This window comes from Pangasianodon hypophthalmus, chromosome 20, assembly GCF_027358585.1.
Source record: "Pangasianodon hypophthalmus isolate fPanHyp1 chromosome 20, fPanHyp1.pri, whole genome shotgun sequence".
In the NCBI taxonomy this organism is placed as follows: Eukaryota; Metazoa; Chordata; class Actinopteri; order Siluriformes; family Pangasiidae; genus Pangasianodon; species Pangasianodon hypophthalmus.
In genome coordinates, this window is record NC_069729.1 from 17,932,450 (window position 1) to 17,957,024 (window position 24,575).

General features: G+C 35.3%; 2 protein-coding genes across 5 annotated transcripts in view; both read right to left on the reverse strand.

Moving 5' to 3' along the window:
• arhgef10la (Rho guanine nucleotide exchange factor (GEF) 10-like a) overlaps nucleotides 1-11,088 on the reverse strand; it is a 151,820-nt gene extending 140,732 nt beyond the window's left edge. For 2 of the 3 annotated variants that reach the window (XM_053242448.1, XM_026932983.3), the window contains exons 1-2: nucleotides 10,866-11,086; nucleotides 7,921-8,415 (exon numbers count right to left, since the gene is read on the reverse strand). The gene's annotated coding sequence lies outside the window, so the exon portion shown is untranslated. Of the gene's footprint in view, nucleotides 1-7,920; nucleotides 8,416-10,865 lie in introns of all 3 variants that reach the window. The other variant, XM_034314470.2, reaches the window with a different exon arrangement.
• Nucleotides 11,089-11,387: 299 nt separating this feature from the next.
• Nucleotides 11,388-24,575, reverse strand: part of chd5 (chromodomain helicase DNA binding protein 5) — a 49,187-nt gene continuing 35,999 nt past the window's right edge. Inside the window, exons 25-40 of one of the 2 annotated variants that reach the window (XM_026932854.3) lie at nucleotides 23,953-24,127; nucleotides 23,703-23,789; nucleotides 22,667-22,755; nucleotides 22,006-22,139; nucleotides 21,636-21,780; nucleotides 20,845-21,004; nucleotides 20,645-20,724; nucleotides 20,350-20,545; nucleotides 20,133-20,225; nucleotides 19,675-19,827; nucleotides 19,463-19,571; nucleotides 17,500-17,632; nucleotides 17,223-17,418; nucleotides 16,975-17,132; nucleotides 15,956-16,082; nucleotides 11,388-14,245 (exon numbers count right to left, since the gene is read on the reverse strand). In XM_026932854.3, the coding sequence (XP_026788655.3) occupies nucleotides 14,118-14,245; nucleotides 15,956-16,082; nucleotides 16,975-17,132; nucleotides 17,223-17,418; nucleotides 17,500-17,632; nucleotides 19,463-19,571; nucleotides 19,675-19,827; nucleotides 20,133-20,225; nucleotides 20,350-20,545; nucleotides 20,645-20,724; nucleotides 20,845-21,004; nucleotides 21,636-21,780; nucleotides 22,006-22,139; nucleotides 22,667-22,755; nucleotides 23,703-23,789; nucleotides 23,953-24,127 (2,163 nt within the window). In that variant the 3' untranslated portion in view covers nucleotides 11,388-14,117. Of the gene's footprint in view, nucleotides 14,246-15,955; nucleotides 16,083-16,974; nucleotides 17,133-17,222; nucleotides 17,419-17,499; nucleotides 17,633-19,462; nucleotides 19,572-19,674; nucleotides 19,828-20,132; nucleotides 20,226-20,349; nucleotides 20,567-20,644; nucleotides 20,725-20,844; nucleotides 21,005-21,635; nucleotides 21,781-22,005; nucleotides 22,140-22,666; nucleotides 22,756-23,702; nucleotides 23,790-23,952; nucleotides 24,128-24,575 lie in introns of both variants that reach the window. The other variant, XM_026932852.3, reaches the window with a different exon arrangement.

Sequence of the window (24,575 nt, forward strand, 5' to 3'; positions counted from 1 at the left end):
ATGAGGGTTTGATCGTAGTTTGAAGAACAACAGACAAAACTGTTTCTCCAAAAGCTAATGTATGATGAAGGGTCTCGAATGTAAGGCCAGATTATTATTATTATTATTATTTATAATACAGTATTGCTGTAAAATGTAAAATGTTACAATATTATGATATTAAAGAAGATTTCAGATCAGAGCTATTGAAATTGTCATGAAAAAAAAAATTACAAGTAAAATTGTTTTTTTGTTTGGGACTAAAAAATAATGAATTGATCAAATTTATATTTGCAAACAAAATATATTGTTGTGGTAGTGTGTTTTAATTTGTCTTGTAACTGCAGTTTATTTATTTGTTTGTTTTCTGTTTGTCTGTTTTATTTGTTTGTTTACACTTAAACTAGGTAGTTTTGTTTTCAAACATTACTTTTATTGGCGTCAGAAAGATACAGAGTTCAGCTAAAAATTTCAAGACACAAGATAGAAAAAAACATGTTTGGTGGCAAAACAGTAAACTATAAATAGCTTCATTTTTTTAGATTAAGAATAATGAATTGAGAAACTGTATGTATTACAAAAACAAAAGATATTGTTGTTTTATTTGTTGCGTGACTGTGGTTTATTTATTTCTTTATCTATTTTTTTTTGTTTGTTTGTTTGTTTATTTGGCTGTTTGTTTGCCCGTTTCCTTGTTTAATCGTTTGCCTGTTTGATTGTTTATATATTTATTTTTCAGATTCATAAATTAGCTTCATTTGTTTTTAATTAGAATAATGAAATAATAACAAAAGTATTTGTTTCGCAAACAATGATATTGTTGTTTTAATGTGTTTTAATTTGTCTCATTCCTGTGGTTTGTTTGTTTATATGTTAGTTTGTTTTTTTATCCTGTTTAATTTATTTGATTACTTGTTTGTATATTTGTTTGTCAGTAGTTTTGTTGCATATATATATATATATATATATATATATATATGTGTGTGTGTATATATATATATATATATATATATATATATGTATGTGTGTGTGTGTATATATACAAATATATTGCATTTATTGTCATCAGAAAGGTACAAATTTCAATATCAAATTTCAAGATACAAGAAAAAAAAACATGACCGGTGGGTTTTGAGTTCCATCCCATGATGCACTGGGCCTTTGGGCCTGCCATACACAGATTCAGTACCAGGTTTATTTGAATCTGTTTTTTCCAAACGCCACTGAACTTCGGCAGTCACTTGGGTCAGCCCACCGCATGCACAACAACACACAATGACACGATTGTGGCAGAAAACTGTGGAACTGACTTACAAAAGCATCTTTTCAGCTTTCGTCAGTGAAAATGCTCGACTGGTGATTAGCTCACAGGTCAGAAGGTCATCGTCATGCAGCGAGTGATGTGCTGTTATCGAGACGTGGATAGAATTAAATGGATTGATTTAATTTTTTTTTAATCCATTGAAAACCATTTAGGTTTTAATCCATTGAAAACCACCTTTTAAACCATTTAGGTTTAGAGGTGGTCATAATTGTATGAGCTACATATTCCTGGAGAGAAAGTATTTAATGTATTTTTTTCTTGCTTTTTAAAAATTACTGATCAGAAAATATTGATCTGAATGAGCCCAGTGAATAAGAAATGACGATTCTCATTCAGAGGAGAACTGTAATAATAAAATATGCCTCCATAAATAAAAGATTGAGAATGAATCAGACGTTGTAGCTGATGATTTGTGTCTCTCAGGGGGAAAAGAAGTCAGGCCTGTAGTACATGAAGAACATTAGCATGAAGTATCTACACAGCGGCTTTATGAGGCAGTGGACGGTTTATTGATTGTATTACGCTACACAGTAATAGCTTTGTGAGATCTTGGCTTTTCTCTCAGGGGGCTGCTTGGACTTTATGCTAATCATAAAGAGTCACATTCCATTTGAAAAGCAACAAGGGCCACTTCTGCATGATGAACACAGAACTGATGGGATGAGGAGCATTGTATGTTCAGCAGAGTGCAAAAGTTTGCACCCCCTGTGGTTTCTGGGTATGAAAGTGTGTTTTTTGCTTGTTTCGTTTGTCTGTTTTTTACTGACAAATCATAAAACTGAGAGGATTAAAAGGCTGTTGAGGGAATTAAAGAATATTTACGTTGCATGCATTAAATATGATTTGTGCATAATAATTGTCTATTTTTGTTACCTTAAACTAAAACATAAATGTCTTTGTTGCTCAAAATTATTATTATTATTATTGTTGTTGTTTCATCATTTTATCCTGAGAGATAAAACTGGTTTAAAACATATCATTAAAACGCCAGGCTTGATAGGTTTGTATTAGGTCAGTCAGAATGAAAACTAAAATAAAAAAAAAAGAAAATATACAGAAAATAGAATTTATACAAATAATATTATTTATTTATTTATTTGTTTTTTGAAATTTCTTTTTTATTTTGTCGCCAAATTGAATTTCTATGGATCTCACTATTCAATTTAATTTTAATTAATGGTACCACGATGCCTTTTTTTTTAACAATTTATTTTATTTTAAAATATACTTTTTATTTCACTATGTATTTTTTTCCCCACAATTTCTTTTGTTTCCTTCATTATTATTTCCCCACTGTGATCGCTTGCAGCTTCTAAAACATATCATTAAAATTAACATCCATCCATCATGAAAAGCACAAGGCTTAATGTATTCACTGTTCAAATATTAAATTTGAATATATTATAACGATTTAAAAATTTGAAAATTAACTGCAGTTGAAAAGAGAGGATTTTACACTGCAGCAAAAAAATTCAATAATGATATATTTAATATCAATAATATATAACAATACCCACTGAGAAAATGATTATATTGCCGAAAAAAGGGACTTTCACTTTTTTCTGACTCTGTGTGTCATAGTATAAAATTACTGACTCTTTCATTTTTGCATGCGCTTGAAAAGTAATTCAGTGCAATGTGTGGTGTTGCTGATATTTTTTAATTTAAAAAAATGCATAAAAGTGTGTAAAAGTATGAACAATTATGAAGTTGACACTTGTGGAATGTTGAATGTTATGTAAGCCGTGTAGGATGTTCAAGTGTTGGCTGAGTTTATGAACCATCTCACACACACACACACACAAACACTGGGAGTCAGTCAAGCAAAAATGGTGCTGTCTCAGCGCTGACAGAGACACTACCTAGGACACCTCCCCTCTCACAGAGACAATCTGAGTCAGCAAGCAATAGTTTACGTTACACACGTTGTTGCTTATAAAATACGCAACATATAATTAATTACATGAATTCTGATTGGTCAGAAGCTAGTTCTATTACAAGATTGTTTCTATAGTAACAACTATGTGGCAGATGCGCCACATAAACATATTTTACAAACGTGTAATTACTGATGTGGTTTAGTTTTCTATAAGGCGGTGTTTATTTGACTTTTATGGAAGGAGTCTCCAGTGTCAGGGCTTTGTAACGGTCAGAGGTAAAGCTGGACGTTTTCCTCCATATGATAGTCTTCAGAACAGAGAAGTCTGCTCTACCTTTTTTGTCTTCCTTGACTTCAAGAGAGATAAAAAAGTGAGGCGGGTGAGTTAACGACTGTTTATAGCTGCTATGACGTATGTGATAACTGCATATAACTTGTTTTGTGGGGTTCCCCAATGTTACGTAACTATAAACGGATAAAAAGTACAATATAGTGATCTTTAATCAATTCAAAATTGTTGAAGTGATCTTTAATCAGCTCAAAATTGCTGTGATATAAGATACATAAAACACTTAGGGACATGTTGTTATAGGAAAATAGCATTTGTTAATTTTTTTTAATAACAGCATGCCCAATCATGTTCTATTTAGTTTTTCTTACTTATACAGCAGTTTTTCTTCTGCTCGTGGACTCAGTAGGCTTTCAGATCCTACAGTAACACAGATAATACCCTCTACCGGAGTTTTCATTGCCTACCTTTATGTAATTAGATAAAACTCTTTTAGAAGAAGCACCTGGAAGAAACACAAAGCACTGCACAATCAGGTGCTGTTATAATAATCACGACAAAAGGATCGCCTTTGCAAACATGTTTCAAAAGAAGCTATTGATCTCGTTCTCTTGAGTCCTCTTGACTATTATTTTAGCAACAAGCTAACACACAAAGCATAGAGTCTGCATGTAAAGAGCATGTATAGAGTCTGTAATAATAATAAATGTATGGAAAATTCATTGCATGCAATAACAGTAACAGTGCAATGTAGCATTGTGAAATTAAATACAGATATACTGTACATTACCATGCAAAAGTCATCCTGCATTTATTTTTATCAATTTTGTCCTACATGTCTACTGTATGCTTACTGCATTGGTGCGTCACTAAAAAAGAAATACATCAGATTACATTTCCTTAGAAAACTCCATCACAGTGTGCTCAAGAGAATTTATACAGCTGCAAACACGAAAACAGTATCGATTTTGATCTATTTATTAATTAAAATAAATAAATTAAACAATAATAATAATAATAATTATTATTATTAATATTATTATTATTATCATTATTATTAAATACTATAGCATATTATAATGCTTGTGGTGCAAAATAAAGGAAGAAGAAGAATTTAAAAGTAGTATTTTCTATGAAGTTTATATATATATATATATATATATATATATATATATATACATAAAATATGCATATATGGCACATATATATAATAAACTACTAGCATTTCCATATCAGGTTATAATGCATTCATCAGACCTTATAAATATTGTTATATTTATTTATGAAAATACATTACACTCCATGGCTATCTTTATTATACATTGTGAAACAGTCACACTATGCTATATAAATAATGTTCATAACACATTATGTCATCAAGCCCCACTTTGCATAGTGCATTATGAGAAGATATAATGGTGATATAATGTGCTATAAGCATGACTTCTTTTAACATTTTTAATTCTTTTAACAATTTATAAATGCATTATAAACTGTGCTACAAACTGAAATCCCTTTTCATTAAAAATTATAATGATGTGTATAACTCTTTATGAATTCACTATAATGTTATGAATGTATTCATAAGTCATTATACATATGGCCTTCACAGAAAGTGTTACAGAATTGATTACTATCAGTCTGTCTTTCTATCTATCTATCTATCTATCTATCTATCTATCTATCTGCTTGTCTGCCTGTCTGTCTATCTATCTGTCTGTCTGTCTGTATATCTCTTTGTCTGTCTTTCTGTCTCTGTTTATATGTCTGTCTATCTATCTATCTATCTATCTATCTATCTATCTATCTATCTATCTGCCGGTCTGTCTGTCTGTCTGTCTATCTGTCTGTCTGTCTGTCTGTCTGTCTGCTTCTCTGTCTATCTGTCTCTGTTTATATGTCTATCTATCTATCTATCTATCTATCTGTCTGTCTGTCTGTCTGTCTATCCTTTCAGTGTGGAGAGTACGTATACTCTTCAGGTCTCCTGTACCCACGCTTCTGAGTGACAGACACATCTCACACTGCTGTCTAACAGGAACATGAAGCGTCTCTGTGATAGATTTCTGAAGAAGTCTTCACTCAAACTGAACGTGTGGTTATATCATATTCTGAAGTGACGTAGTCGCACAAGACAGAGCTGACAATGTGTATGAAAAGAGGACAAATACAGCAGTAACCTGAGTCACTGCACATTCAGGTGTTATTCATCAGGTGTTAGTACTGAACCATTAGTGACCCTGTGGGTTTGAATGAAATTCTTATAAACATGAACACGAAATAGTAAGCATTATTTAAACTTTGTGTTCGTACGATGAGAGAAAAGCCTGCTGGTGGAGCTGTGCCTCACACATGCATGGACTGCTAATGACACAGGGATTTTCAGCAGGGGGAAACAGGGAAAACATTGGGTTTGTTGAAGCGCTGATTCGCGGGGATACTGAGGAAACTCGGTGAAAGGGGAAAAGCAGCGGAGCGAGCCAAGATCCAGATTAGGGGGTGGCACAGTGCCCTCATGTACACTGACGCATAAACAATGTGAGGCTATGATGTTGGAGTGTGGGATGCTATGAAAAATTCATGGCATGATATCAGTACAAGCCAGTATTACAGTTTTTGTTATGCTGAATGGTGTTAATGACAGTGAAACTCGTTGAATACTTTGGAAATATTTTGCGTCACAGGATGTTGGACATTTCGACATAATCACAGGTGGAGTGATTACATGCTCACAGATATAGGACTTAATTACTTATATTTTATAATGGAAAGTATCAAGCAATAGCAACAATGAGTTATCATTCTAAACGCTGCTATGTGCAACCCCACAATAAATGTGCAGCAGTTACTTGAGCAATAAAACATCTAAAAAATCCTTCTGGCTTCTTATTTATACCTGTAGACTTCCTACAACTAGCTGCACCCTCAATCGATACATTAACAACGCCCAACTTTACGCTGTTTTATCACTGGTTAGTCAAATAAGCCACGCCCCCCAGTCCATGTTGATATATTAATGTCTTAGTACAAGTCTCCTTTTCCTGTTTCCTGAAGTTAATAACACAAAAAAATACAGTTTCTCATCTTACGGGAAACCACAAAGTGTAAACTCCTCTGTCCTGTGGTGGAAAACTTAAAACTGACCATTTCAAAGTACTTGCACTGTAGACTCCTTCCATAAATGTCCAAAAAAAAAAAAAAACATCTACTTACAGAAAACTTACATTTTTCTTTGTTAACTAATGATATGTTTTTTAATCTATTTATTATTAGCCTTAGATTAACTGAAGTGTCAATCATACAAGTTGATATGAATTATCTGTTGCTATAGAAACAATAACGCTTTAAAAGGAATAAATTAATATAATCCTGTGATTTGCCTTGCAGCTGGAACTACTGTCAGAGCCGCTGTTAGAGAAAATTAATCAATACCTTCTGACCGATCAGATTCTCTTTCCGTGAATAAAATTGAGTCTGCACCAATCTACATGAACCTGTTTATAATATGCTGTAATTTAATTTATGCTAATTCATATGGAGCTATTTTCAATCCTGCTTTGACTAAACATTAATTAATTAAGCTGTATTATTTAAGAAAAACAATTAATACAGGCAGTAACTTACTTTGTTACTTGTTTATAGCTAATTTAAGTTTGGTTTCTAATGTTTAGTAAGACAGTATTTAATGTATTTAGTGTATGCATACTAATTTTATAACATTTAATAATTTTAATTTTTTGGTGTTACGGAATCATTTCTCTAACACACAGCATAATGTTAAAGGTATCTCCTTCAAATCTCTATAGGAACCCCGAAGGAAATGCCTGGTTCTATCTTACCCATCACCTGGAACTTTTATTAATTATGTAAAAACTAGCCGTAAAACTGATGAACGAACTTCTATCTTCAAAAACTTGTTATTCCTGGTTTAGTTGTCTCATCTTCCTACAGCAATTCATCCCTGCATGGTCAGCGTGTGGATGTGTACCACCTGTTTGATGGATCCTGTCAGTTTGTAAAGTGTTAGTCCTCATGTCCTGGCTATGTTTTGCATTGGAATTTGCCAAAAAAAAGTTAAATTGTTAAAAAAAAAAAAAAATTGGCATTGTACTTTTTATCCATTTATAGTTACATTAAATGTCGTGGAAAACAAATACCACTCTCCCAGGCCGTCTTTTATTTTACAGGCACATAATAAAATGACTTCAAAATACCCAATTATCATCAATATACACAAGTAGACACACAAGACGGCATCACGTGCTTGGATCTTTCTTCTGACAGCTGTGTATATGTTCAAAGGAATACAAGCTTTCTATGTTTCTATATTTCCATCACTTTTTTCATGGTGCCTCTGTCCTTTTTTGGAAAGAGAGATAGATTAGAGAGAGACAGAGAGACATCCTGTATGAGTGGGAAAGTAACTGGACAGTAAATCAGCACCCTTACCTTCTTGTCTCTGCTCAGACTTCCAGAGGAAAACCTTCAGCGCCTCCTGATAGGCAATTCAACCCCAACAAGCTAGCATGGACTTCCTGCTATGAAACCCGGCGCATTTGAAACACATCTCCCTCTGGCTTCGTGGGCCTCCGAGAGGGCTGTTTACTTTCCCACTCCTTCTTCAGGCTGAATGAATGTCAATGCCCCTCCTTCCTCTCCGTCCCCTTGCTCCCTCTCTCCCTCCCTGCATTGTCATTCACTACCTCCCTCCCTTTCTCTTTTCTCCCCCTAACTGCTAAACACTGCTTAAAGCCCCACTGAGTGAAAACAGAGGTTTTTCTCCTGTGCTAGGGCCAATGGCAGAGCTGGAGAGAGACTCAGCATCCAATCAGAGCACAGCCAGGAGGCGGGGACTTGAGATGGGGGAAAAAGGAATAGGACAAAGGGAGAGAGAGACAGAGAGAGAGAGAGAGAGAAGGGGGATTACGCCATCTCTAAGATGTCCTAAGAGAGGGAATAAATAGAATTTGCTAATTGAGGTCTTAAATTGTGAATGGATTTGATTTACAGTTACATTTATTCAAATAAACTAAGAAATAAGGCACAATACAAATCCTAAAAATTGTCTACAGGAACAAACTTGTGTATTATACAATCAAAAACTTAGAATAAAAGAAAAGTTACACACAACACTGCAATCAAGATTCCAAAATAATCACAAAATCATTCGCAGGGGCTTTGGTGGACATTTTGTGTATTTGCTAAAGGCAGACGCTCCACAGACAGATTACAAATGTGTTGTTATTTTACAAATAAAAACCTGTTAACATGAATATGGTGATGTCTTCTGTAAGCAGACGTTTATTTAACATTTATGGAAGGAGTCTCCAGGATCAGTAAGTTTTCTGCCACTTTTTTTTTTTTTAACTTCAAAAGTTTATAGATGCTATAACATAAGTGATAACAGGTGCTAACTTGTTTCATGGACATCCAAAACATTAAATGTAACAATAATTGGATAAAAATTCTTTTCTCTTCATTCTTTTCATTCTTTAATTAATTCAAATTATTTAGCTATTAGCAAATTGCTGTGATATAAGATGAATAAAACACTTTCAGACATGCTATTATAGGAAAATAATTAAAAACATTATCGTTTCCACCCCAAAGTTGATTATTTTTCAATGACAGCACATCCCGAAGTGTTATAACACTCTTTATTTATTCGCTTTTCGCTGATGGACAGGATAGAGAAGGGCCGATGCATTGTGTAGAGCAAAAAATGGACTACAGACAGTAATCGAATACCTAGAACATCACCTATGCTACAGTAAATAGACCTGATAAAACGTTGAATTATTGAATGATTTTTTTTACAACTTTACTTCCATTATCACAATTTGACAACACTGAGCCTTCATGGTTTCATGGCTTTAAGCCTTCCGTTCCAAAAGTAGGGCATCACGCATGTAAATGTTGCATTTACCACAAGGCTATGTACAGGGAATGTGTAGTGGCAATAATTTGACTGTAAGTTCTCTGCAGTCAACACTTCCTCCAGCCCCAGTCTTAAGCTGCAGCTCTATCTATGTGACACTTTGCTGGTTTTTGGTATCTGGATCGTATCCTGATAAGCTTTCTACCATATTTATACCTGTGATTGCAGCCTGATCGGTACATGGCACATAATATACAAAACAGCTCATTACATTCGACCACCAGCTTCTTGAGTTTTCCACATTTTCAGTACTTCGGGGTAAAAAATGGGTGCCATTTCAAATCCTTCGAAGTGCCGACCTTTACCGTAATATATTAGGAGGGGTTTCAGTCATCATGTCTCTTGTAAAGAGACAGACCTTTATACACTTATATAACATGCTTCTGAAATGTGTCCCAGACATCCTGAAGTGGTTTGGGTGATCAGATTTACATATGTTTTGAATGGGTGCATTTACATCTGCATGTTTACGTGGGTGAATCCCTATCTGCATATAATCCTGACACTCAGGATACATAACTCATCCAAGTGTAAACTGGAGACTTGCGGCAATATTAAGTCATTTAACAGCTTTATGCTTGGAGTGCTTAAAAAGGGCTCGCCTCACTTGCATAAATGTAAATGTAGTAGGTAATCAGTCATCTTTTAGAGCAGTTAGCAAGACAGCATAACCGTAGAAAATTTTACGTCCAACAGCTTTCCGATGGAAACAAAGATACATTATTTGATAGACAGAATAGTAAAAGCTGAGAGGTTTTTTTCTAAATATAAGGTAAACATTTTTAATGCTATCTTTTTCAATACTTTCAATACAACACTTTTTGCATTCATTTATTTTATTTTTTAAATTCTCTCTGCAAATTTGAAATCCACTGTCAACCAGCTTATGTGAACTCTTTCACAGTTTGCGAAAATATTCCAGACTTTTTCAATCATTTTTAAACTTCCCACAGATTTCTTGCTAATCGTTAATTTTTTTTAACTGTTTCAGGAAAACCATAAATGGTGAAATGTATTAGCAAGGCTGCGGTAATGCTAATAATAAATGAAAGTCTGAAACAAACTGACTTAAAACTTAAATGTCTTTGTGCCACAGGTTCCACTTCAGCAGGTCTGACACTGATGTTTCTTAATATCTCAGAACCCATGAAAGTTTGGTTAGCAGACAATGCTAAATCTAACTTTCTGAGGGAAATACTGACATTCCTGATAGCTTCGTCTTGTTTCCAAAGTTACTCGGCCTTTACAGTGTATGACTGGGTGCTAGCTAGCTAAATTGTTAGCCTCAGTTATTAGCTAGCATCCATGCTTAGCATTTACATTGACTCATGACTTAACTTCTCCTCCATTTTGCCCATTCCACTATAGCTGTGCTTTATCTTAAAATATAATCAATATAATACTTCAGAAATCTTAGAATTTTGTAAAAATGTGTGAATTTGTCCTACAACATTACCTGAACACTTTCACCCCGATGAAATGTTTGGTATAATCCACAAATCACATGTTCAACAGGAAGTTGCATCATCCAAAATAAAATATCTCGTTCATTTTCTTTATTTTTAATGATATTGTCATATTGACTTACTTTGTACAAACCTGTTACTCAAAGTATAGATAGAAAGTAAATTATTAATATTTTGCTTTCAAGTAAATCATTCTACTGTCCTCATGTCATTAGCATGGATGCTAGTTAACAACCTTTTGGGCATTTGCTAATTCTATGCTAAAAACTCAACATTGTTACACTTTTAAGACCAAAATGCAGCCATTTTTATTTTTCGAATGGATAAATGCATGAATGTTGAAATTTAAGGAGTTATAACATTTAAATTGCCCTGAAGTGATTTAAATTCCAACCTTATAGCTGACTGACAAAACAATTTTTGGAAAAAAAATTGATTAAAAAATAAAGAAAAAACTTTTGTCACACAAAATACAGTAAAATCCATTTTAATTATTTAAAATACAGAGCCAATTAAGAGTTTTCATATTGGAGAGAATTTATTAAAACACATTAAACAAATGCACTCGGTACAAAGTAAAACGATGACAATTCACACTTCTTCATCTGTTCAATTTTCTTAAAACCAAACAGTAACACTGGTTAGATTTAGGCTTTATATTCGTAGCTTGGTCCAGGCTGGCTAACAAAATTCCAACGAACCAAAGAAGTGACTGTGCATGCTGTGTCGTAGTCACCACAGCACTTAGCAATGTTTCCATCCAAAGAGGGGAAAAGGTGTTTCAAAATAATTAAAAATGTATATTTATATATATAAGGTATATAAAACCATCAGTGCATCAGGAAATGCGACTAGCTGAAAAAAAAAACACATTTTACTAGCATTAGGTGAAATATAAGATAAAACAGAGTTGTTACGTTATGAATTTGTTCATTTACTCTCTTTATATTTTGTCTAGTGAAAGAAGTTTTATAACGTGTTTATATTTAAAAAGCCATATTTTCCTTTTTTTTTCAACTTGCTAGGTTTTTGGATGGAAACACAGCTAAAAGTGTCTTTATCAACTTTAGCCTTCTGGTAGCTTTTGAAGCCTAGTGCACAGGAATGAAAAGATGTCTAGTATTAGACTGAAGCTTTTTCAAAATTCATTACATTCATATTAACTTCAGTTTGATTGCATTTAACCAGAGCTCAATAATATCTGCACTACGATAATAAAAACGAAAATGGTACAAACGCATGATCGTATAACTGAAAGTACATACAATCATCTTGATGACAAGAAGTTGAAGTTCCATTATTCGTTATTTAAATGGTATTGGTTATTGAGGCTCTCTTTATGTACTTAAGTGGTTTCGTTGAGGTTTTGCGCTGTGCGTACGTATGAACACTGAACCATTTTCACCCCCCACACAAATATTAACACCATTCAAGTACTTAACTACACCGTGTGTTGTGATCAGAGGCATTAGCATGTAAGTTAATGGCAGAAAACAAACTGAAAATCTCTATTAGAGTAAGAAAAGCCGTCACGTTGCATGAGGACGTGGGGAATGAAATGAGGTTTCGCTTATGGTTAAATTACTGGATGTCTTTTGATGCATCCAGATGAGCTTCACATTCAATGCTTTTACTAAAACACACAGATTTAAAATGTAAACACAAAACAGTCCACTTCCACACCTTCCATGGCAGCAAAATCGATTTAGTGCCCTATGATCATAGACCATTTATCCAAAAAAAATAAATAAATAAAATAATAATAATAATATAAGCAGTAGTTAATAATAAGCCAAGCAGGCATTGGCATTTGGAGAAAACATAATGTATGGTTTCAAATTTTCTGCCCAATGATTGCAACAAGGCAATAAACTTCGGATTAAAGCAATATCGTGAAAATGATAAAAGAAGTAAACATGGCATATATCACTTCCAGATGATTTTTAAGATGATTTCAGAGGCCGTATTACAGAAAGCTCCTACTGCTGAAGTTTGTAAGGAATAAAACACTTGACGTCATGTAGATATAGGAAAATAATCCTATAACGAAGTGTTTTATTTCTCTTATACCACAGCTATTCGCCAACAATTACAATTTTTATTTATTAAAGAATGTAACATCATACTTTTTATAATTTTTTTGTAAAATTTTTAGTTATGCTTAACAGCTGAGATGGCATGAAAGGTGGGAAGTGGGAAGAAAACTGGGGAAAGTTCCCAATTGTGATTAACGCAGCATTAGTAACAGGCATGGCAACTGATTATTGACTATTTTAGGATTTTGTAATTTGAGATAAAATGAGATATTTCTAAATTCGTAGGGGAAAAACAAACTTGAACCTTATCATAGATCCTAAGGTAGGATTTTCAGTTTTTCTGTAATACGACCCCAGCTTAATTCAACACTTGATACACTTGTACAGTCAAGTAAAGAGAAACAAATCCATTACTGTTATAATACACACTCATAATCCTGCAGAAGTAGTGTTACCAGGGAGCTGAAATCCTTAAATAAGACAAAAGTGCTGCAGCTATTTTACAGTTAATGGATAAGAAACTCAGTGCCTGTCAGGATCCTTGCTCATGATTAGATATTTATGTTCATATCATCAAGCAAAATTTCATTTATACGCTGTTGTTAAGCAAAAACAATAAAAAGCCTGACAGGACTGTATGTAACACATGAATAATTCCAGGTTATGGCTGAATAATTCTTATGATGCACTCAGAGACTGTTATAGTGCACATAAAATGGGGGTTATATCCATTTTATATCCCATCACCTCCAAAATGCCTTTAACCACCATACAGCGCGTTGCAAGCAGCATAATCAATAACTAGCATGTGGGTCACATGACCATCTTCCTTCTTCCGGATGCAGTACACAAGAAGAACCTCTAGATGTCGCACCACATTCACGCACCAGTAAAAGATTCTGGTGCTGGGGAAAAAAGATCCAATAAATGTCTCAAAAATGCCAGAAATGACAGATTTCAAAGATCCGTAAGAAGAAGAGAGCATCCTTGTCACGCACTGTCCTCGGATCGCTCTCTATCGACCATAGTAATTAAAAAACAAAAACAGAAGCAGGAGAATACTGATCAACTCACAAGCGCACACGCGAGAATGCTTCAAGACAAAAGTGCAATTCATAAGATTAGTTTTATTTGTATGGTGGGAGGAATGTTCCAGAATAATGTTCAGATTTTATCTATGAGACAGAGAAGTGATTAAGATGAGGGCTAGTCTTCGATGCAGATGACGTCCGAGGGTTTGCTGGATTTGAGGTCAGGTGGAGACACGTCTCTCAAAACCTCACTGGATTTCTTGTCCATGTGGCTGCTGGGTACTGGAGGACCGTTTGAGGACACTATATAAAATTAATCAAGATAGAAACATGGAATCAGTGTAGGTTATGGGTAAGATGTTGAATTCAAAATGTAGAGCAAACGATAACAAAATAACAAAAGAAAGGATCATAACAAACGAAAGATTATCGTAATTGCTACAATGTGATTAGTAAGGCATAACATAATGGTGTGATGCGACCCGATGTTAGTGTTAGTGTTACCTAAAGCAGCACGTCCTGGCATGTTTTATTCCTCTTAGACAACAGCAATTTGCCAATCATTACAATTTGATTTATTAAAGAACGACACATTGTATTTTTTATCCATTTATAGATACATGTAATGTTGTGGAACGTCCATGAAACAAGTAAGTTCCTTCATTATAGCACATAAACAGTATATAAACAGTAAACAGTCTATAAACAGTCGTTCCCTCACCAGCCTCTGTTTTCTCTCTTGAGAGAGAATAATAAGACAAAATAAGCAAAAAAAAATGCAGCTTGTCATGTTAATGAATATTTTCCCATGTCAGAAGTTGTTACTATAGAAATGATATTAATATGAACCTGTGATTTGCCTTGAAGTCAGAACTATTGTCAGAGCTGCTGTTATAGAAAATGAATCAACAATTTCTGACCAATCAAATTGGAGAATTAAACAGGTATAAGCAATAAACATTTACATTTCAGGGTGAACTCTTCTTTCATACTAATTCAACCTTTCAATTAACTAATCTAAAAGACACTTGTCCAAAAGCCTCTAGTTTTTTCTGTTTGTTTGTTTGTTTTGTTTGTTCATTTTTTGATGTACATTACTAACCCAGGAAAATCTCAATACTCCAAACTGGGAACCAGCCTGGATGAACATCATCACTAATGTGCATTAAAGGTTAAGTGTGTAAAGCTTAAAAATATTTCTCGATCTGTAATAATCATATCAGGTCACATGGGTGGCTTGTCTACATTTTCTTTGCCTTTGCAATTCAGCTCTTAAACAGCAGAGGGCATTAGAACTACAAGCTGCTCTTGAAAATGGCTAAATCTTTTAAGAACAACACGCATCAACTTCAGATGCTGGACAGATTTACTCAGATTACCCTGATTACCCCAGAGCACACTGAATCCAGCCCACGAAGGCCTGGAAAATTAACTGATGAGAAAAAACAGAACTTATATACAGAACTGTGTATATAAACTAAAGTTATACATTTTATTTTGCGCATGTACAATATGTTTAAGTTTTCTTATTTTATTCAAACTAAGAAAATACCAGAAGTATAACACTCCAGTTTTCTGGCAGTTTCATGAATAAAGTATTTGAGAGCTATGTCCAGGTAAAAAAAAAAAAAAAAAGGCTTTTATTCTAACTTTGATAACCAAAATTATAGAAAAAAATTCATTTACCTAGACATACAACTGTTGCTGCATGATGTTCTCCAAATCCAACTCACGTGTAGACAGTTGGCTTTAGAGATTTTTTTAAATTGTTTTTAAAATTCTATTCATAGTCATTAAGGAAGTAACAGAAATTGGGAAAATCTTGTAAAGGGTTTACACTCTATATTTTCCTAAACAGAGTGTTAAATCAATGTTAAGTGTAAACACCATGCATGAGGCTAGAGGTGCAGAGTGATTCACTCGAGTGTAGATATTTTTATTTGAAAGATACTGATATCAGTCCTCCTCTAGCTCTTGGGAAGCTGGACTGCTGCTGAGTCAGAAGATACTCACCACTAACGTACGGCCCCAGGGGCATCTGGCTGTAGTTAACCATGGCAGCTCCAGCAGGACCTCGAAATCCTCCTCCAAAACTGTTACTGTACATTGAAGAACAGGCAAAAGATCCCTGTGGAAAAGGCTGAGCACAAACACACGGAGAAAAATCAGGACAAATCTCTAAGGACTGAAAATGACTTAGCATGTCACTTAGTTATTAAAACTAAGATTGCATGATGTGTAGGAATAAAACACTTATGGCATGCTATTATAGGAAAATAATCAATGATGGGGTGATGTGATGAGTCCTGATGCAAAGTGGAGTTACTGTTAACATCCATGATTACAAGTTTTTATTTATTTTAACTTAATGTTGTGGAACATCCACGAAATAAGTTAGTTATAAACATTCTGGGTTTTTTTTTCTCTCTCTTGAAATTAATAAGACAAAAATCCTAGTCATGTTACTTAAAAATCAGAAATGCTCCACATTTAATCTAAGGCTAATAATAAACAGATTAAAATATACATGTAGTTATTTAATAAATAAAAACAGACAATCGTTGATATGGTGAACATTTCTGAAGGAGATGTTTATGTAACATTTATAGAAGGAGTCTCCAGTGTCTGCACTTTCTAACAGTCAGAGTTAGATGTTTTCCACCATGGGAAAGTCTTCAGGACGGAGAAGTTTACACTGTGCAGTTTCTCAGTAACATGTCATGGTGCATTTCTAGAGAATGTGAAGGAATGACAGTATATAGCATCTATAATGTAAGTGATAAGGAGGAACTAACTATATGTAATGTACAGTGTGTTGTTTTTTAATAAATATATAAATAAATATTTGTTGCCAAACTGCAGTGGTATAAGAGAAATAAAACACTTCATAATGTTTTGTTCACTGATGATCCTAGAACAGAATGTCTCCAGTGTTATATTCCTTACATCCTGTCAAGTCAAGTGGAGTTTATTGTCCTTCCAGGTGAGTGATGTGATCTTTTCATGAATAGTTATTGAGTCCTGATTCTGACCTGCTGGGGTTGAGGCTCTCGGTTGGTGAGACGGCTCAGGATGCTCCTCTCAGACATGTGGAGTCGTGCGGATACAGGAGGGATGCGGGAGAGCATGGACGGCAGCCTTGTCACATCCGCCTTCATATCACTCAGCAGTTCTTCCAGCTGATTCAGCACTGGCAGAAACAAACATGAAAGTTAGCATGGCTCGATGATAGCGAGATTAAACAGAGCAAGGTGGGACAATGTGGCAGCCATCATTGAACCTTTGTGTAGGACGGCATTAGCCGGCTTGTTTCCAGCCAGAGACTCTTTAGAGAGATGTTGGTGCGACTCGGCCAGACACTCGACCTCGGCAAAACGTGTGTTAAGCGCCATGGCTGGGTGTGTGGAGTCCTGCGTCATGTTCAGGTAAGCTGCCCGCCTTAACTGCTCCTCAATCACCAGGGCCTGCTCCAACAGCTGAGGCAGACAGAAAGACGCTTCTTAAGTAGAACAATTCTTTTTTTTTTTTAGAACAATTTTGTGTATAATTTGACTCACCTTGAACCTCCGTGCCAGGAACTTGTTCTTCATCTCCAGGTAGTTGCCTTTGTTCATCTCAGTCTTGAAGGGCTCGTTGAGGATGGCATAGCGTGGGTCGTTCTGGATGTCCTGCCAGCGAGCGTAGCCGTGACTGAGACACGCAGATGTAGTCAAGGGGCCAAATATGGGTAATATTATAGCAAGCAACTGAACTAACCTGAGGTAACTAAGAGCTTTTTCACACCTATTTGCTCATGCTATGTGGTTTAGTTTTACATAGTGCATAATAACACAAACCAAAAAAAGAACAAAAAATGCTGAGGGGCATGTAGGTGGGGGTGTGGCTGAAAATATACTTGTAAAAGTCTTTCATTTATTGATAAGAAATATGGCAACAGGAAAAGGTAACAAACATCTGGCAAGAGCACACAGACATCTTGGAAATGAACAGAACCTAGAGGACACACAACCATTGCTAAATAAATAAATACATTTTGTGTACTGAACTAACTAAACTAATCTGAACTGAACTAAAGTGAATAACCTGAAAAGAACTAAAATGAACGAAATTACCTGAACTGAGCTGAAGTAAAAAACTAAACTGAAATGAACAAAACTGACCTAATCTCACCTGAAGTAACTAAACCTGAACTGAATTAACTTCACTGAGCTAAAGAAATTAAACTAAACTGAACTGAATCAACTAAAGTAATTAAACTAAGCTGAACTAAACTAAACAGAAGAAACTAAACTGAAGTTATTAAACTAAAAAGCTTCTTTCCTTCTGCCATCAGAGCACACAACACTTCTCTCCTCTGCTGATATGTTCCTGCTTCTCTCAGTCTGCAGTGCCATAATGTTTTTTCCCCCACAACCTGTACTGTACTACTATATCTGCACTCCTGGTCAGTACTGCTACACTTCAACTCTGACTACTACCGCTGCTACTGGGTGCCATAAATACTACTTTTCTGAACATCTACTTGTTGGCCAATTTTTGCACTGATTCAACATCAACAGCACATCTCAATCATGCACATTTTTATTTTCTTGTCCTGTCTTGCGCTTAATTTAGTGTACTGTCGATTGTTGATTGTTGAGCTGTACCATACCAAATTACTACCACTACTGTTGTGTGGCAATAAAGAGTCGTATAGTATGGTACTGAAGTAAACTGAACTGAAATAACTAAACTAAAGTAATCCAAATAAATTTAACTATTTATATCAATAAACAGAAGTGACTTGAACTGAAGTAACTGAACTAAGCTGAACTAAACTGAAGTACTTAAACAGAATTGAACTGAACTGAAGTAATTAAACAAAGCTGAACTAAACTGAAATGAAGGAGTCAAACTAAGCTGAACTGAATTAACTACAATTAATTAAACTTAAGTAACTGAACTAAGGAAAAACAAAGTAACTGAAACTGAACTGAATTAACTAACCTAATTGAACTAAGTAACTGAACTGAACTGAAGTGAACTAAGCTAACTAATCTGAAACAACTAAACTAAAGTGAAGTACTGTACCTAAACTGGACTAAAGTAAATAGTGTTAAATAATGTTAAATAAAGTCACTTGTAATTAAACTAATCTGAACTAACCTGAAATGAAGTAATTAAACTAAGCTGAACTGAATTAACTAAACTGAATTGAATTGAACTTAACTGAACTAAGGTGAACTAAACTGAAGCAACTAAACTGAAATGAAATTCAGTAATTAAACTAAGCTAAACTGACATGAAGAAATGAAATTGTGCGAAATAAACATAATTAACTAAACATAACTGAAATAATTAAACAAAATTTAACAAAATTAGACTGAAGTAACTAAACTGAGTTAATGAACCTGAACTGAAGTAACCGAACTGAACTGAAATGAACTACACTAAACTGAAATAACTAAACTTAAATTGTGGAATAACACCTATGAAAGGTCAAAAAGACTTATTAAAAGAATCGCAGCTAAATTAGGATACGTTACGATGCCAGCCAAAAGCCAGTAGTCATGGCGCCGGTGCCAGATGTCATACATCTTACCGGATGACACAGCGACACGTTCTTCATTCTGCCACAGAGTGTGCAGCTCTGAGAAACACAAACACAACAAAAATCCACTTACCATTTACTACTACACTCATCTATACTCGATTTAGTCGTAAGATTGAGTGAGCATAAGCTTTAAACTCACCTGTAAAGCCTCCGTCTGCAATGTTGAACATGAAGCGTGTCTTAGCGCCATTCTTTTCGTCTTTTTGGTTCTCGTCCACCTCGTCCCTCGTTTCTTTCTCTCCGTTCAGCTGACTCTCAGTGGCGTCCTCAGATTTGGGCTCATGGGAAACAGCTGTTATCATATTTTATAACATTTGTTACGTCTGAGTAAAATAACAGTTAAAATTGTTTAGACTGCACTGCAATGCTAAGTTTTAATCCTGTTTTCAACTCGCCTTTGATCACTTTCCTAATGTCTTTTTCTTATCACCTAGATAACACGTGGCCACTTGCAGGACAACTGGAGTGTAAAACCGTACGGTTTTCAGATGCACAATTTAAATCAAGGTTACTTCAGAAATCGAGCTTAGTAGTATAAATCTGGCACTCTTATTTAATATGTTTCTTTTAAAATAACGCTTCAAGAACCTTTCTAACCTTGTTTTGGTTCTTTGTCCTCCAACTTCATGGCAGAAGAAGCGTCTTTTTCCGTTTTCTCAGCTGTGTTCTCCACGTCTTTACTTTGTTGTCCTACGAATCAACACCGTAAATTTACCAACACCCTTTTTTTGTTTCAAAAATTAGTAAAAGAAAAACAAATAATAATTACCGGCATTATTTATACAGCTCTTAACATTTTACTTCCTGTTCTCACCTATAAGTGCCGTCTGATTGGTGGACTGCTCGTTCTGCTTGGATATTGGCTGCGTTTGATTGGTCGAGGGCTCCGATTCGGCGGGTGAGTCATCTTTCTTCTCGTTTTCTTCGTTTGATTTCTGCTCAGCGCCACCTCTTTTCAGTTCTTCACTCTCACTCATCTTGTCGGGATATGACTCGGACTCTTTGGATGTCTGAGAAGAGAGACGGAATTGCTGGTTGAAAAAAAAAAGGAATAAACATGTCACTGTCTTTAGATGGGAGATTGTGGGGGATTTGCACATTTCAATCACCTCAGTCTCGACTGTTTTCGTGCTGTCATGTTCGGCGCTGTCTTTATCTTCTGGAGGAACGGGACCACTCTCAGGTTTGTCTGTTCAACAGAAGAGATCATTACGCATAACATTTAGTCAGTTTCAGAATTATTGGCACCCTTTTAACGATGTTTAAGAAATTTCCACGGTGAATGGTACTTTGTTTAAGCCACACTAACCTGATGGTACCGGGGTGCTGGGCTGAGTCGGAGCAGGACTGGCTGGTACAGGGGTGTTTGGGTCTGAAGAGAGACTCTCTGTGAGCTTTTTCAGCTCCAGACCTGCAGGAATCAAATCTGGAGTGCTGTATTTCCCATTTACATGCTCAAACTCCTGCACCTGCAGACACACACACACACACACACACAAACACACACATTAAGTCAGAATAAGTACAAGCACTGATTTTCATTGTCGACTGGATATGTGATGAGATGTACAGAGACATGCACTTTTCTTGAATATTCAGTGAATATTCCTGCAAGTGCAAATGAAGTTACACAATACTGAGCATTTAAAAATTATTTTACAGTCATGTCCTGGATGATGAAATTTCCTAAACAGACTCAGACGTGATATTAAATAGCTAGTAAAATAGGCTAGCATTACTCCAATTTTTTTGGATACATGCAGTATATATATATATATATATATACATACAGTATACATATATACTGTATGTATCGAACAAATTCAAAAAGTAACAGCAGCTTCATAAAAATACTCAGAATTATCAATCTAGAAATTGGCATATATTATAAATAAATTAGGCAAAGCGCCAAGGAGCTCAGATAAATTCCAGAAAGGAAACGAGATGAGATATTATAAAGGCTTTTACAGACATTTAGTTATTACAGAGTGTAGAACTAAATTGTTCTAAAATCGTGCATGTTAAAAGTCCAGTCAGTACACAATATTGTGAACCTTTAATACTGCATTATAATCATACATTTTGTAAACGACATGTTACCTTTTTCCTCACGAGAGACATGACTCCAATCCGGGTGAGGACGTGTTGTCGGGACAGACCCTCCCTCGGCACGCCGTCCGCAAACGTCTCCGCTCCGTCTGCTCCCGGCTCACACAGGTGTCTCATGAACAGCGACACGTACGCTCTGAAATACAAACCAAAAATATTCGTTAACAAATTTAAAAGAAGCTTTTTTTTCTCTCTGACAAGTCTCTAAAAAAACAAATAGGCAACTCCAGAATTATTGGCACCTTCACTATTTAAACTTGAAAACTCTACATTAGGAAACCATTCGGAACATTTTTACCAACAAAATACTTTTTAATGACTTTTCATTTTAGTTCTAGGTTTTTGATTTGTGCAACAGAACCTGAACTCTTTTTCGCTTTTCCCCTTCAGGTCTCGGACCAGCCAGTGGGAGTTGAAGGCGTCTTGAGGAGGCATACCCCAGCGCATGATGGCGTTCAGGAAGGCCTTTCTCTGACGCGCGTTAAAACCAAGTACCTGGGATGGAATTGAGACGCGATTACGCACAGAAATACACAAAATCAGTGAAATGACTGTGTGCACAATAGAAGCTATGCAGAAGGTATAACACAGCATTCTCACTGAATATACAGGATTCTTAACAGAAGCCCATGTTCTATGTAAAATAACAGATGTGACATAGTAGCATAAATGAATAAACTAATACATTTCTAAAATAATGGCAACACATATAAATTTAGCAGCTGTTACAGTAATAAGTACAGCATAATTTTTAAAAAAATCAGGCAAAAAAGTTCTTGCATAAAAAAATAATAATATTAAAGCTCCAAAATGTCTTAAGCAGTAATTCAGTGGTAAATTATTTCAGTGTAAGTAGTTTATCATTTCTGCTATAAAACTCTAAAGGCATTAGACAGAATCGGTGTGATGTCCATTAAGCAGAAATGATAAGCTATTGTAACTGTATGCACAGACAAATTGTTTAGTATTAAATACTTACAGCAAGAACTACCAATGTGAGGAAAAATCCTGACCATACACACCTCTATGTTTCCTCCTACTCTAGCTAGCAGTGGAGGCAGCGGTTTGTCCCGGTCGCTCTTCAGCTGCCTGCGAGACTGTCGCCTTCCTCCTGTAAAACAGTCAGTTTAGTGGAACAAAACTGTGTATAATCAGATCAACATGTTATGATGGAGTGCAAAGGTTTGTGTAACCTTGTGTAAGTGCAAGTAAGTGCAAAAAAAAAAAAAATGTCATGTACACCTTCAAAATGTTTATGGTATTAGGTTTCTGTTCCTTCATTATCACAAATAACAAAATATATTAACAGTGAAAAACTATTATTATTATTATTATTATTACAATTTTTCCCGTCTTTTATTTTTTTGTAATAATGCACATTTAAGGCATATGGGTGCAAAACTTTACTCTAAACCATATAGTATATTAGGTGCGTGACACAATTTCTCTAATTAAAAAGTGTGCAAGTATCCCCAAGGGACTGCACCTGAGAGTAACAAGGTAAAAATGAAATAAATAAATAATAACAACAACAACAACAAATAATAATAATAATAATTAGTAGTAGTAGTAGTAGTAGTAGTCTTTCAAGAGTCTTTAATCTTCCAAATTTTTTATGTTCAGTTTTTATTTTATTTTATTACACAAAAATGGCATCATCAACTGTGAAATGCATTACGAAGGCTGCTTTACTGCAGAAAATTGTAAAATCTGTTCATTTATTTAGGGCCTTTATGTCATGAGTCTATATGACTATAAAAATAAATAAATAAAGACTATACTATCATGTGACAGAGACTCTGTGGAAGTCACATGACCTCTGTCTGTATAAATAAATATTGTTTCTACTGATAATGGTTGAAATCAAGCCAAGATATCTTGGGTATTTTAAAATAAAATAAATATTTTACTTTTTAAAATGAAGTATATTCCTATAAAACCATTAAATCACTAATTCCTATAAATCTCTTGCCAAACAGTGAACGAGACAAGTGTTTAGCATCAATAAACATATATTTTTAAAAGCCCTGCATGATTTTGTGATTTTAAAGAAAGTACCTTCAGGTCTCTCCTCGAAATCTTCATCTTCATCCTCAGATCCCACTGAGTATTCGGACTGATTGTCTGAAAGATCATCCTGCCATTCTGAGCCCACACACATGCCCACACATACACACACACACACATACATTTAAGCATCAGACTGTAGGAGGTCCACACTGTCTGCTCCTGTAACATTAATACTATAAATACAGAGTCAGTGCGTTTCTGTGTGTGTGTGTGTGTGTGTGTGTATATATATATACACCTTGGTCCTCCTGAGACGTGTCGTTGTAGTTGACCTGCTTGCGGATGCGCTTGCCCTTCCCCAGATTGCGTGCCAGATCTTCCTGCTGCTGCTCGTAATGATGGCGCAGGAGTTTCTCCCAGTAGTCAGGATCCACATTCTCCTCCTGTTTAATGATCTCCCTCTGCACCTCCTCCTACAACAGGTCACACACAGAGTTAACAAGAGACCAGCTCTCTGGTCGCAAGTAGGGGAAGCGCTCCAATCTAATGTGCACAATTTATGTGATGAACCCAGGGCAAGAAACGTATTTACCACGTGTCTAGTTATTTAACCAATTTTACCTTCACAGTTACACTATACTTCCAAATGTTTGTGCACACCTGACCATCACACTCATATGTGCTTGTTGAACATCCCATTCCAGATTTATTCCATTCTTCTGGGAAGACTTTCCACTATATTCTGGAGCATGGTTGTGGGGATTTGTGTTCATTCAGCTACAAGAGCATTAGTGAGGTCAGGCACTGATGTTGGTGAGGAGGTCTGGGGTGCAGATAATGTTACAGTTCATCCCAAAGGTGTTCAGTGGGGTTGAGGTCAGGGATCTGTGCAGGACACTCGAGTTCTTCCACTCCAACCTT